The 13,684-nt window shown below is 34.9% G+C and overlaps 1 protein-coding gene across 1 annotated transcript in view; it reads left to right on the top strand.

The window, feature by feature from the left end:
* Positions 1–533: 533 nt before the first annotated feature.
* Positions 534–13,684, top strand: part of Gas41 (YEATS domain-containing protein 4 Gas41) — a 32,989-nt gene continuing 19,838 nt past the window's right edge. Inside the window, exon 1 of the mRNA XM_089090219.1 lies at positions 534–631. Within this exon, the coding sequence (XP_088946345.1) occupies positions 596–631 (36 nt within the window). The 5' untranslated portion in view covers positions 534–595. The remainder of the gene's footprint in view (positions 632–13,684) is intronic.

Below are 13,684 nucleotides of genomic sequence, written 5' to 3'. Positions count from 1 at the left end.
TCCACCAACTTCAAAGCCAGAAAGACACCAAATGATGGAGTCCAAGTGATTTCTAACTAAGAAGAAGAAAAGTGCAGTTAGAAGCCGAAAGGAGTCCGTTTTGGATTCCAGGTGTTTTTTTTTAAGAAGAAGAAGTGAAAACGTGTCATATATAGGTACATTTTTCTTTTTAATTTATTTGTGTTTTTTGTTAGTTTTGTTATTTTTATTTTGTTTTTTTTTCCTATGGCTTATTTTTGGAAATACATGTATACATACCTACATTTCATTCCGGTAAATCTTACTACATTAAACTTAGGTAATGAGGGCAACAGCGTTAGTATCTGATAAAGTACAATTTATCACCAGTTATTGGAGGTGAGTGTCACCATACTAATTGTTTTTCTTTATAGATTTGAACATGTTCGGTTTACTGAGCCTTTCACCTCTATTTTGTCTTCTAGTGATTTTTGGGTGCTTTATTCTAAGGGAAAATTGTGACTTTTCGCGTTTCATTGCAGTGGTGGTACAACATAGTAAACGCAGTAAATTTTGAAATTTTGACTCGTATGATTTATCTTGGACAACTTAATTTTAATTTAACCGAGACGCAATAATGACCGATAATCCAGAGCTATCGATGAAAGCAAAAGTTAGTCTTGCGATTTAGTATCCATTACAAATGTTTTTTTATTGTTAGAGAACATTAGAGAGGAGTAGGGATTTACAGTAGGCTAGACCTAGAATACTTAGGACACATTGAAAATTTGGTGGTGAAACATCAAGAATTTTGCTTCAATGTTTGTACAAGCATGTTTCCTTTTAGCAAAATAGATTTTATAGGCTAGCCCACTAAAAAATAATAGCCTAATCAGTGCCATAGCCCACCTGTAGGCCTAAATAGGCTAGCCTAATTGGTCAATATATACAAAATCATATTATTGAGTTAAGACTAAAGTGAATACACCATTCGATTCCTTTTTTTATGCTGATTACCAATATAATAAGCATTTCTATTGGAAATGAATTTCAGCCCCCCCCCCCCGATATAGGCTATACCTAACCTACCCCTGAAGTGGCAGATATAGGGGGGGCGGAAATTCATTTACGATAGAAATGCTTATTATATTCATAATAAGCATAAAAAAAGGCATCAAATGGTGTATTCATTTTAGTCCTAACTTAATAATATGATTTTGTATATATTGACTGCCTAATTTCTGAGACTACACTTCCTAATCATGACAAAACAAAAAAAAGTAAAGAAGAGAGAAACAGATAGGCCTATCCATCATACAGCTAATATACAATATTAAAGTTTATATAGCCTATAGGCTAGAGAAAAAATCCTTAGCCAATCATTACATATAGATTTATTTTTTTTTTAGCTGACTAGGCAGCTAAAATTGATGGAATTGTATAACCTTTAGGAATCTTTATCACCAACCAGTCAGCTATTAGATATAGGCTAATCTTTATTTAAATTTTAGCCTTAATTAGCCAATTAGTCAGCTAATAATAGATTTATGTAGACTATAGTTATGTAGATATATGTAGATTATGTACCTAAGTAGTTGGCTATTACCTTAAATTACATTTTCTAGCAACTAAGGTTAAAGAACCTGTAGATGTTGCCAGGTAACATTGACTTGATAATCTTCATGTCACAGTTGGATTATCACTATTTACATATATACAGGGCAACAGTTCATAACAACATGACAATTAACACAATTTTCATATTTACAGGACAGTTTGGTTTTGTTGTTGGGTTCACTGTATGTATCAGTGGCTGTGCATATTTGGGGGTTAAAAGGGGCAGGTGGCATCTAATATATCCTACTCCATGATGCTGGTTTGTCTCACTGTGTCTTCAATGACTTGTCACTCCAATCATGGTCAACACCAACCTTGAAGCTATCAACTGATCTGGCTGACACAGTAGATTTACTAAGTGAATTCCACAATGGAACAGTACAATTGGTGAAGAAGTTGAACTTCTTGTGCTTTCTGCTAAATTTTTGAGGCATTTTTATAGGATTTCCCTGTGTTCTGGTATATTCATTGTGATCAAAAATGGGCTTCATGGTGTCACTGGTCATCATCTTAAATGCAAGGATGACATTTCCTCTCTCTCTCTACAGTAATTAAGGTAGGTAGGTCAAGCGTTTCTAGTTGTTGCTTGTAAGAGATTTGTTTTTTTTCCAAAAGGGGACTTGGTTGCTCTACGCTGGATCTTCTCAAGAATCTCCATGACACACTTAAAGTGGGGTTTGGCAACCAACATACCAAACTCAAGATGGGGACAAACAAGGGTTGTGTAAAGCTTCTTGATAACTCTTGGTTGGTGGCTTGTTACTGATCGCTTGATCAAACCAAGGACCTTGTTTGCCTTAGCTGCTTGGTTCTGACAGTGACTATGAAACTTAAGCTTATTGTCAATTAATACCGCAAGATCACGCTCTTCCTCGGCACTCTGAAAGGGCATATTGTGACCTGCTGAGTCAATGATGTGATAACTATAGCAGGGTTTGTTTAGACCAAGATGAAGGACGTTGCATTTGTGTGAGTTGAACTCAAGCATCCAGGCTGTTGCCCACAGACAGAGGTTGTTGAGATCTTCTTGCAGAGAAGAGCAATTTTCTATAGAGGCTGCTGGACCAAAGAGTTTGGAATCATCTGCATACAGTTCTAATCCATTCTTGACCACCTCAGGAGTGTCATTTATGTAAAGGTTTAACAGTGTTGGGCCTAGTTTGGTCCCTTGGGGAATACCACTCTTAATGTGACCTGGTGTGGAATAGATGAGGTCACCTCTTTCATCATATACAGCAACAATCTGGGTTCTGCTGGATAGGAAGCTGTAAATCCACTGGACAACATCATTGTCTGTCTGATATGCCAACAGCTTGATAATCAGGTAGAAGCGAGACAATTTATCAAAGGCCTTAGCTGGATCCAGTAAGAACACGTCGACTGGGAAACCCTGCTCCAGCAGATCAGTTACAGATTTGTAAGCTAGCATAAGATTTGTTTCAATAGATATGCCTTTCCTGAAACCATGCTGACCACCAAAAAGAAAACCATTCTTGATCATATGTGCTATAATTGCATCATTGATTATCCCTTCAATAAGTTTGGCCACAACTGAGCTCAGGCTAATAGGTTGATAGTTTTTGGGCTGGGTTCTAGATCCTTTCTTGAATATTGGAGTAATTAAGGCTGTCTGCCAAACTGCAGGTAGGCTACTAGTCTGAAGAGACAGCTTGAATAGCAAACAGAATTATTATCCAAGTAAATATTATAAAGTTTAGTTTAAAACAGCCAACTAGTTAGCTATCAATAAAGTTTCTAGTATACTTTTGGAACTAGTCTGCTATTAAGATCCCAGGTATATATAAGCTTTAATTTAAGATAGCAAACTAGTCAGCTGGCAATTAAGTTTCTAATACACAGTAGAATTAGCTAATAGTTTGCTATTAAAGTCTCAGCTATATACACATGCCTAGATTAGCCAACCAGTTGGCTATTAGATATTACCAATATATACACTTCAGCCAGCTAGTCAGCTAATAAGAGAACTGTATATACTTTATAAAATTAGCTAAGTAGTTGGCTCTTAATGTCCCATGTATATATAAATAAATATCCACTTTTTGACTATTGGAAAAAATCAGTTTATAAGCTTATATAAAATGGTACTATCCAATCTCCTTGTACTGTAATTAAAAACATTTTCCCCATTTAGTTTGAAAATTTGGTTAGTTTGAACCCCTATAGAAATAAGCTATATTTGCCAGCTCTTTGACTAGTAACTTCTCCCAGCAAAATTTTTATTTTCCAACAAGTTGACAATTAACTTCTCCCCAGAAACACTTTCTTTTCAACTAGCTGGAAACAAACATTACCCCAGAAAACAATTCATTTTCAAACTAGTTGACTAGTAACTTGTTCCCAGAAATACTTTCCTTTTCCAACTAGATGGAAACAATCATTGCCCCAGAAAACAATTCATTTTCAAACTAGTTGACTAATTACTTCTCCCCAGCAATACTTAATTTTGCCAACTAGCTAGAAACAAACATTTTTGCAGAAAACAATTCATTTTCTAACTAGTTGACTAGTTAGACAGAAAAACTTTATTTTTTCAACTAGTTGACTAATAACTTCTCCTTGGCAACACTTAATTTTTCCAACTAGCTGGAAACAAACATTTTTGCCGAAAACAAATCATTTTCAAACTAGTTAGCTAGTAACTTCTCCCCACCAAAACTTTTACTTTCCAACTAGCTGGAAACAAGCTTACCCTATAAACACTTTTGTTAGCCATCTAGTTGGCAAGTAAGTTTTCCTCAGAATAATTTCTTAGCCAATGACATGAAGAGAAAACAGAATACATACCATTCCTGGTCCATTGGTCCTGCAAAAATTGGCTGTATGCACTTTTGACAAAGGCACTACAGCAAAAGAGGTACAAATTCTTGCACTCAGTATAAAAACAAGTTATCAAGAGGGATGGTGTCTTCAATAATTTTCACTGCAAAAAGATTTTTTTTTTTTTTTCACATGTTTGCAAAGCAAGGCATTTGAAGCTGATATGCTACTTTTGTAGAGGGCACATTTTTGTTATGAGTTTTTACTAGAACAGTGTATCTTTTATAAGAATTTATGTTGTTTATTTTTTTAATCAAAAATTGAGGAAGCCATTGGCTTAGTTTATACTCTAATAGTATAAGAACTAATGCAAAAACCCTTCTAAAAACAAAGTTTTTCAATTTTTAAAATGGAGAAAGATTTGAGTTTTTGAAATGAAGGAAGCCATAGGCTTGTCATATACACTTCAATAGTGTAAGAACTAATGCAAACAACCATTCTAAAAACAAATATTTTTCAATTTTTAAAATGGAAGAATTTAAGTTCTTAAAACAGGGGAAGCTATAAGCTTTTCTCATACACTCCAAAAGTATAAGAACTAATGCAAACAACCCTTCTAAAAATGGATTTTTTCAATTTTTAAAATGGAGGAAGCCACAGGTTGTCTAGTTTTTATTCTTTTCAGAATATACTTTTGTTTATACATTGATTGTAAACAAAATAGTTTGATTCTGTGGTCTAAATGTCAAATCAAAGCATGTTGATTCTGTGGTTTGATTGTAAACCAATGTGCTTATATTTTTATTGTAAACAAAAGAGATTGATTCTGTGATCTGATTGTAAGCATTGAAGCAAGTTGATTTTGAGATTTGATTGTAAACAAAAGAGATTGATCCTATGATCTGACTGTTAGCATTGAAGCAAGTTGATTCTGTGATTTGATTTTAACCAGATGTATATATACTTTGATTGTAAACAAAAGAGATTGATTCTGTGATCTGACTTTAAACATTGAAGCAAGTTGATTTTGTGATTTGATTGTAAACCAAATGTGTTTTTACTTTGATTGCATCATTTGCAATATTTAAAGCACAGCACTTGGTATATTGTCCAGGAAAAAAAAAACAGTCATATATTAGTTTTTTTTTCCTAGTTTAATTAGTTCACCAGAAAATTTAACATATATGTTAATATAAAAACAGGATCTGTGATATGAGTTTAGTTCTAAGGAGATATGCAATCATTCTTATGCACAAAGTGTAGCTAACTGCATATCCTGTAAGATTTATTTTGTTGATAACCAATGTCTACAAAAACAAAATTAAACAGCTTCAATTAAAATAAAGCAGACACAGGTTAAGTATATCTTTTTGTCTAGAAGGCTATCAGAAAAAGGGTGACAACCAGTTCAGAATTCTTCCTTGCTTCTGTAATAGTTCAAATATAGTTTTGGGGGACATAAATTTTCATTCTGTTGATTTTTGCTTGTATGGTTGCTTGTGCAGGATTGCATTCCATCCGCATATGCCCCTTCTCTGAGTTTTTCTGCTCAATGATAATCTTCTTCACAGAAGCCAGTTTTAGGACAATTTTCTGGCAATAAATTCAATTACCCTTTGCTTTGTCAAAAAAAATCTACTACAAAAATTAAAAAAGAAAAAAACTGTGGGACAACTGAGAGGCAAATTCATTTTCATAGTCTTTGTTGACAGAAGTTGGAGATCTTAGCCACGCAGCCAAGGTCAATCTTAGCAATGCAGTTAGGAGAGTGTTAGTTAAGACAAATTAAGCAAGTTAAAGTTGCAGAGAAAATTTACAATTTGAGGCTAGCCTCAAAATAGTTCTCACTGTAAAATGCAAGAAAAATAGAAGCACACTTCATTAATCTATATCCTGGTTGATTTGACAGCTGAAATATTGCACTTGAGTTAAACCTTGGTTCACACAGATCCGTTTTTTTTTTTATTAGGCAAAACAGCTCATGCAGAGTGGATGTAGCAAAAATGTGAAATTATTAACACCAACCTAGACACTAGCAACGGAAGGGGATGCAGTGGGGGGGGGGGGACCACCCCAGGTGCCATTCCTGAAGGGGTAACAAAAATTTGTCCAAAAGGACTTATGATTGATTAGGGCCCACTGTGCAAAAAGTGGGGTAGCAAAGTAGCAATGCTACTTGGTAGTTTTCAAATTTGTTGGCAGATTTTGTCTGAAAATACTGTTTTTATATATATAAATAATTTTTGCTCTAAGAAAAGCTGTCAAAACACAAGTTGTGCTCGGCCATGCAAAAAGTGGGGTAGTTTGCACAAAATAGTAAAATTTGTTGGCAGATTTTGTCTGAAAATACCAGTGCTTCCACTATCCCTCAGTTTTTGGGGATTTCCCCAAAAATCTGTGTTCTCAAAAGAAGATTGATTCCCCAAAAATTTCCTCTTGTTCAGGGTTACCACCCCTAGTGATTTATCACTAGTGGCAATCCACCCCTTGTAACTATCACTTTCCTTTAACTTGACATAATTTTTTCACTACTTTCCAAAGTTTTTGTCTCATCTATTTACTACACATCAAAACCAGACATAGATCATTGAATTACTGCCTTTCTTCCTATGCTAGTAAAAGCATAATGTTTACAAGACTATATCATTTCATCGAAGATTCTCTTGTGACTTGTGATTAAGAATTTCATTTGAACACGTTTACTCTGAGTATAATTCTGAGCATTGATGCCAAGAGAGTTATTTTAGACAGCTGGACCATGAGTCTAAATTTTGTTTTCTTTTGCTATTCTATTTAATTTTCAAAGGTCTGAAAATATAAGAGAGTTAGATTGAAAAATTATTCTAAAATGAAGAAGGGAAATCATTGTACCTATGAAGAGAGGGGAAGGAGATTTTATGATGCATTTGGAGATATTTTCATTATCAAGCTATAAATTAGATGAATATACCACTCAAGACCTTTTTTATGTTTTTATGATTTTTTTTTTTTTTTAGACATTTAGGGTTTTAAATATAGTACATTTTGTTAAACTTGTGAAGATAAAAAAAATATATATGTATCTTTCAATCACTTAGGTGTTTGAAGTCAAAGTACAAAAATACATGGATTGGCCTAGAGCAAAATACAAAAGCTAGAGCTATTCTTGTATTTCCTCTTAAAACGTTTGTAATAAAAGCCCGTGCCCATTTTAGCCTTACTTAATGTAAGCAACAAATTAAAATGGTGTTGTTTGATATTGTAATAATATTGTTAATATTTATAAAAGTTCTGTAATTTGCTTGAATTTATGAAAGTTTTTTACATTAAAATATTTATATACCAGTGTTACACAGTACGGAATTTGCCTTTCCTTTCAGTCCTTAATTTAAACACTTGAAATAGCTTGTTTAATTGTACGTTTCCACCATAAACAAATAAAACTCGACAATGTTTAAATGTTTGTTGAGAGGGGGAGGTGGACGAATTGAAAGTCCACCCTGGGTGTCACAAGTCCTTGCTACGCCACTGAATCCAGTCCAGTATATCTGTTAAAACACCATCTACCACCTCTAAGCACTTAAACAGATGTGTTTCAATGGATGAGTTGAAGTATTTCAATGCATGCATAAAGCCATTGTAACACAGAAATGGGCATCAGGCAATGGATGGAACTTGGTGGGTCACGCAAAAATGTGCATTTTTGTGTGAAATCGCATCTCTGTGAACCTGGGGTAAGACTATCTTGCGCAGTTTTGCCTAAGATTGAAAAGCACACTTATAGATGAAGACTTTCAGTTCCCTGGCTTCCAGACTCTTTGCTCCTGAATTTAGTTCATTTGATTTATCTTGGCTGTAGTGCTTTTGTTAAAAGTGCATACTGCCAATTTTTGTTCGACCAATGGACTGAGAATAGTATGTTTTCTGTTTTCTCTTCATGTTGTTGGCTAAAAATTATTCTGAGGAAAAGTTACTTGCCAACTAGATGACCAACAAAAGTATTTATAGGGTAAGTTTGTTTCCAGCTAGTTGGAAATAGAAAGTATTGCTAGGGAGAATTTGCTAGTCAACTAGTTGGAAATAAATTGTTTTCTGGGGCAATGGATGGAGCTTGGTGGGTCATGCAAAACTGCACATTTTTGTGTGAAATTGCATCTCTGTGAACCTGGGGTAAGACTATCTTGCAGAGTGCTGACTGAAATTGGAAAGCACACTTATAGAAGAAGACTTTCAGTTCCCTGGCTTCCAGACTATTTGCTCCTGAATTCATTTCATTTGATTTACCTTAGCTGTAGTGCTTTTGTTAAAAGTATGTACTGCCAATTATTTTTGGACCAATGGACTGAGAATAGTATGTTTTCCATTTTCTCTTCACATTCTTGGCTAAGAAATTATTCCAAGGAAATAATAAAATATTATTTTATTAGTCAAATAATATTTTCATTTTTTTTTTTTTTTTTTTTTTTTTTTTTTTTTTCTCTTTTTATTTTTCGATCTCTCTCGGATCTTGATATCCTTCTTCTTGTCCCATTGTTGGTTGAGAGTTGTTTATGTATCGTCGGGTGGGTGTCTGCCGTGATGTGGTGAGTAATTAACCTTAAATTTATTGATTTATTTATATTTGTTTGTGAAGTCTACCATTTTGAATGAAAATCCGTATATTTCTTTATTGTTTTTCTTTTTTTATCTGTGCAAAACGAGCTTGTCTCACTGCAAGATATCTGTATATATTTAGTGTCATTATGTAAGATTGAATAATAAATGAACCTGAACCTGAACTAAATGGCTAACAAAAGTGTTTATAGGGTAATTTTGTTTCCAGCTAATTGGAAAAAGAAAGTATTGCTGGGGAGAAGTTGCTAGTCAACTAGTTGGAAATAAATTGTTTTTTGGGGCGACGTTCATTTCCAGCTAGTTGGCAAAATTAAATGTTGCTGGGGAGAAGTTCTTAGTCAACTAGTTGGAAAATGAAAGTTTTGCTGGGGAGAAGTTGCTAGTCAACTAGTTGGAAAAATTAAGTGTTGCTGAGGATAAGTTATTAGTCAACTAGTTGGAAAAACATAGTTTGCTGGGGAGAAGTGGTAAAATTCTAGTTCATCTACTTTTTGCTATCTTGGAAAGGTGTCAAGTTAGGAAAATGAATCTTTCAGTAATGAATCCAGGGCCAAAAACATACTCTGGGAAGGTATTGGGCTCAACTTCCTTAAATCCAAGGAAGTTAAGGGTTAACTTCCAGGTTAATCCTTTTTGGATTTCTAAGTCTTAGAAATTTGCCTACTTGACAGGTAGGCAAATTTCTATACCTATTGAAATTTTGACAAAACAACATTTGACTTAGTTTTCAGTTATCAGTTTCTTTTTCTCTTGTTCTAGTTCTGCGAATGCAATTCCTGTTATTTGAGTAGAATTTTAAGCCATATCAGCAGATTTTTTCTAAATTTAGGAATTGTTTTTGTAGATCTTTGGAACCTCATAAATTGGGATTGAGCAAACTTGTGAAGCTAAAAGCAAATTTCTTGTACTTCATTTAAGCAGAAGATCCTTTTTGCATGGTTTTCTTTCATAACAAAAGGATTTTTAAAGATCATCAAAGGTCACTGCCCTCTAGAGGATGAAGTAGTGGAGGTAGGTACTTCAAAATACCTTCCCTGGACTTACTTTAGTCTGTAGACCCATCCCTGGAAGTTTCATTTTCCTAACCAAACCTCTTCCCAAGATGTAAAAAAGTAACTAAACTATAATTTTACAGGGAGAAGTTATTAGTCATTTTCCAACTAGTTGGAAAATGAAAGCTTTGCCGAGAAGAAGCTACTAGTCAACTAGTTGGACAATGAATTGTTTTCTGGAGCAATGTTTGTTTTCAGCTAGTTGACAAAATTAAGTAATGGTGGGCAGAAGTTATTTGTCAACTAGTTGGGAAATGAAAGTTTTGCTGGGGTAACATTTCTTGTCAACTAGTTGGCAAATATAGATTTCTCCTATAATGATGGGCCAAATTTTCCCACTAGATGACAAAAATGTTTTTAATTATAAGGAGATTAGATAGTAACACTATATAAGCTTATAAAGTAATTTTTTCCAATAGTCACAGGGTGGAAACCCTATATAAACTTTAGTTTAAAATAGCCAACTGGTCATCTATCAACAAAGTTTCTATATTTTCACTTTTTTAAATTAGCCTGTTTAGATTAGCAATTTGTATTGAAATATGAAAGTTGGTCACGCAAGAATTTACAAATACTATGATGGCATCACTATGTACCTTCTTCCAGGCAAATTCCATTGTTTTCCATTCCATTGTTCTGCAAGCTCTTGCAGAGGTTGGTTCAGAATTGATAAGTCTGGTATGTATCTAGAAAGATAATTAAACATCCCAAGCAATGTCTGGAGCTCTTCTTTGTTTTTTTTTTGGCTCAGGCATTTCAGTAATTGCTCTGGTTTTATCGGGATCTGGCTTTTCACCCTTGGTGGTAAGCAGTTGCCCAAAGTATGCTATAACATATTCAAATGCATTGAATATACATTTGTCTCTGTTGAATTTAACTTCTTTCTCTTTTGCCCTCTGGAGAACTGCTCTCAATTGCATGTCATGATTTTCTTTGCTTGTTCCTATGCCTGCTATGTCATCTACTATTAGACCCAAACCTCCCTCTAAGGCCTCCTCCATTCGACGTTGATATTCATCCTGAGCAGAAATTATTCCAAATGGGTATCTTGTCCATTTGAATCTTCCAAACATTGTATTGAATGTTGTAAGCTCTGACGAGGCATCATTGAGAACCATCAACCAATACCCATATCTAGCATCCAACTTGAATTTTGCGCCCCATGACATTTGTTGGCAATATCGTCAAATGTGGGTATTGTATAATGCAGCTTTTGTATCCATTTATTCAGTTCCACAGAATCTAGTCAAATGTAGATATGGACATTGGCCTTCTGCACAATGATAAATGAGTTGACCCACTCTGTTGGCTCAGTCACCTTTTCAATTACTCCACAGCAGATTAGTCATTCTAATTAGTTCTTTAGTTTATCTTGTAGTGCTGGAGGTACTCTTCTTGGTGGCTGTACTGATGGTATTGTACTGATAGTAGCTCCTGGCTTCAGATGAATCTTACATTTTCCAGGCATTTTTCCAATACCTTCAAAACAGATGCTTGTATTCTGCCAAACTTTCATCTGTGGTATTGGCTATTGTTGTCTGATCTATGTTGTATATTAACTAGATTAAATTCATTAATACACTGGTCTACCTGCTAAGCATGGGCTTCTTGTCTGTGTCAACTACATAGAAATTGTGTGATTGTGGTTCCCTGTCCTTGTACTAAACATCTAAGTGACATATGCCAGTAACTTTCAATGGCTCACCAGAATAACTTGTGAGTATATCTGCAGTTGGTATTACTTTCGTCCTTGAAAATATCTTGTTAAGGATCTGAGTTGGTATAATGTTTGCTTCAGCGCCTGTGTCGATTTTAAATTCCATATTAAGTCCTTCTTTTTTTAGATACAGTTTGGCAACAGGTTTGTTACATGTTTCCACCTTGCTCTGGATGCTTTCAATGAAATACTGTGATGGTGTCTCAGCAATATTTTCTCCTGTTTCTATACTATGAACATTCCGTTGACTACTTCTGCACACTTTAGCAAAGAGGTTTAGCTTCTTGCATTTCATGCAGCTCTTCCCTTTGACAGGCCATTGGTGACTTTTATTGAACACTCCACAATTATGGCACTTTGGCCATTCAACTGCAACCTTTGATGAACAGGAATGACCAGGTGTAAAACTTCCACCACATTTGTAGTATTTTCGGCCATATCTTGCTACAACATCCACCTCTTGTTTTAAATGCACTTTTTCATGTTCCTGGTTAGACATGATCATTAACTGGGCTTGGGTTGCTTCTGCAGCTCTATGGGGGTATTTGTCAAATATATTTTGGGGGTATTCAGTAAATTAAATAAACCAACAAGGTATTGGAAATAAATTTAATCCATTGGTAGATAGCATCACATAAATACATGTACACATTTTACATTATTTTTTAAGTTGGACTATTTATCTTCAAAGCGAATTGATAAAGCCCACTTCCTTGCTTTTTTGGTGTGCAAAGATGTCTATTATGTCATTGTACAGCATCTCTTGAATCATCCATCCTTCAATTATGAGAAAGGATAGGGATGTCAATCTGTCTTGGCTGATTGAAGATCTTAAGTAGTTCGTCACCCAATGAAGGTGGAGAAGGATTGATCTCCACTGCAGTTTATGGCAGGCTCACTAAGAACCATTCTGAAGGTTATGGCGATGTTTAGACAGATGTCAACTGCATGAAAATGCTTGCATTTGATTCCGTTGTCTCCCATTGTTAACTGCATCCCAGTTTTTCCACTCTCAATGCCTAGATAGCCTTTGACCATAGACAAAATTTTGACTGGATAAAGACATTTTATAAAGTTAGTCATGCATATCTTCAGGTCAAATCTGGTGTATTAGGGCTGCACAAAGCTGTTATTGATTTGATTACTGAGTTCCTATATGACTGTACTCAACCTGTTATCATCATGGGACCAGGAGGGTATACTGATATAATTCTTGAACAGCACATTCTACAGGACAGTCCAGGCACCAATCATCTTCACCATTTACATTAATGACACACCAGAAAAAAACTCAAACCTTTTGCTTATGACTCAAAACTAATAGGTTGTGCATACAATGATGTTGACAATAGCATCATTCTCAAAATTGGCATTGATTTGCTTATGGCATGGGCTTCAACCTGGCTTCCTGAATTCAACATTGATAAGTGCAGTGTCACCCAATTTGGGTCTTGCAACCCCAAGAATGCATGTTTTCTTAGGGAGGGTAACAATGAAAATTGATAGACTCTTGCAGTACGGTATCAGAAGAACAAGACTTTGGCACCTTTGTTGATGATTAACTATTGTTCGCTTCCATCACCCTGCCCATTGTCCATTCTGCCAATAAATCACTCACACTCATCAAAAGAATCATAGCCAGCAGATCAGAGAAAGTTATTGGCAAACTCTACAAAGGTTTAGTCAGACTAAAATTGGAATCAATACCCACAAACTTTTACAAAACCAAGCAAAACTGCTCTATCTAGACCCAAACACAAGGACTCACTGCCATAGCTCCAAATTATGGGTAGAATTCAGTTCAAAAAGAAGTAGAGCTAAATTATTTTCAAATAGGGTGGTGTCATTTTGGAATTCTCTGAGCTAAAAAAAAACTGTTAATTCTTCATCTGTCAGCACATCCAAGAAAGATGTAGATGCCAATTGGTCTAGTAAACCATAGAAACTAGATTGGGAAGCTCCTGAATAT

Source organism: Artemia sp. Qi Xiang Cuo, chromosome 6 (genome assembly GCF_049724085.1).
Source record: "Artemia sp. Qi Xiang Cuo chromosome 6, ASM4972408v1, whole genome shotgun sequence".
NCBI classification, from domain to species: Eukaryota; Metazoa; Arthropoda; class Branchiopoda; order Anostraca; family Artemiidae; genus Artemia; species Artemia sp. Qi Xiang Cuo.
Note: the sequence above shows the minus strand (reverse complement) of the source record. Positions and strands in the feature narration are given on the sequence as shown.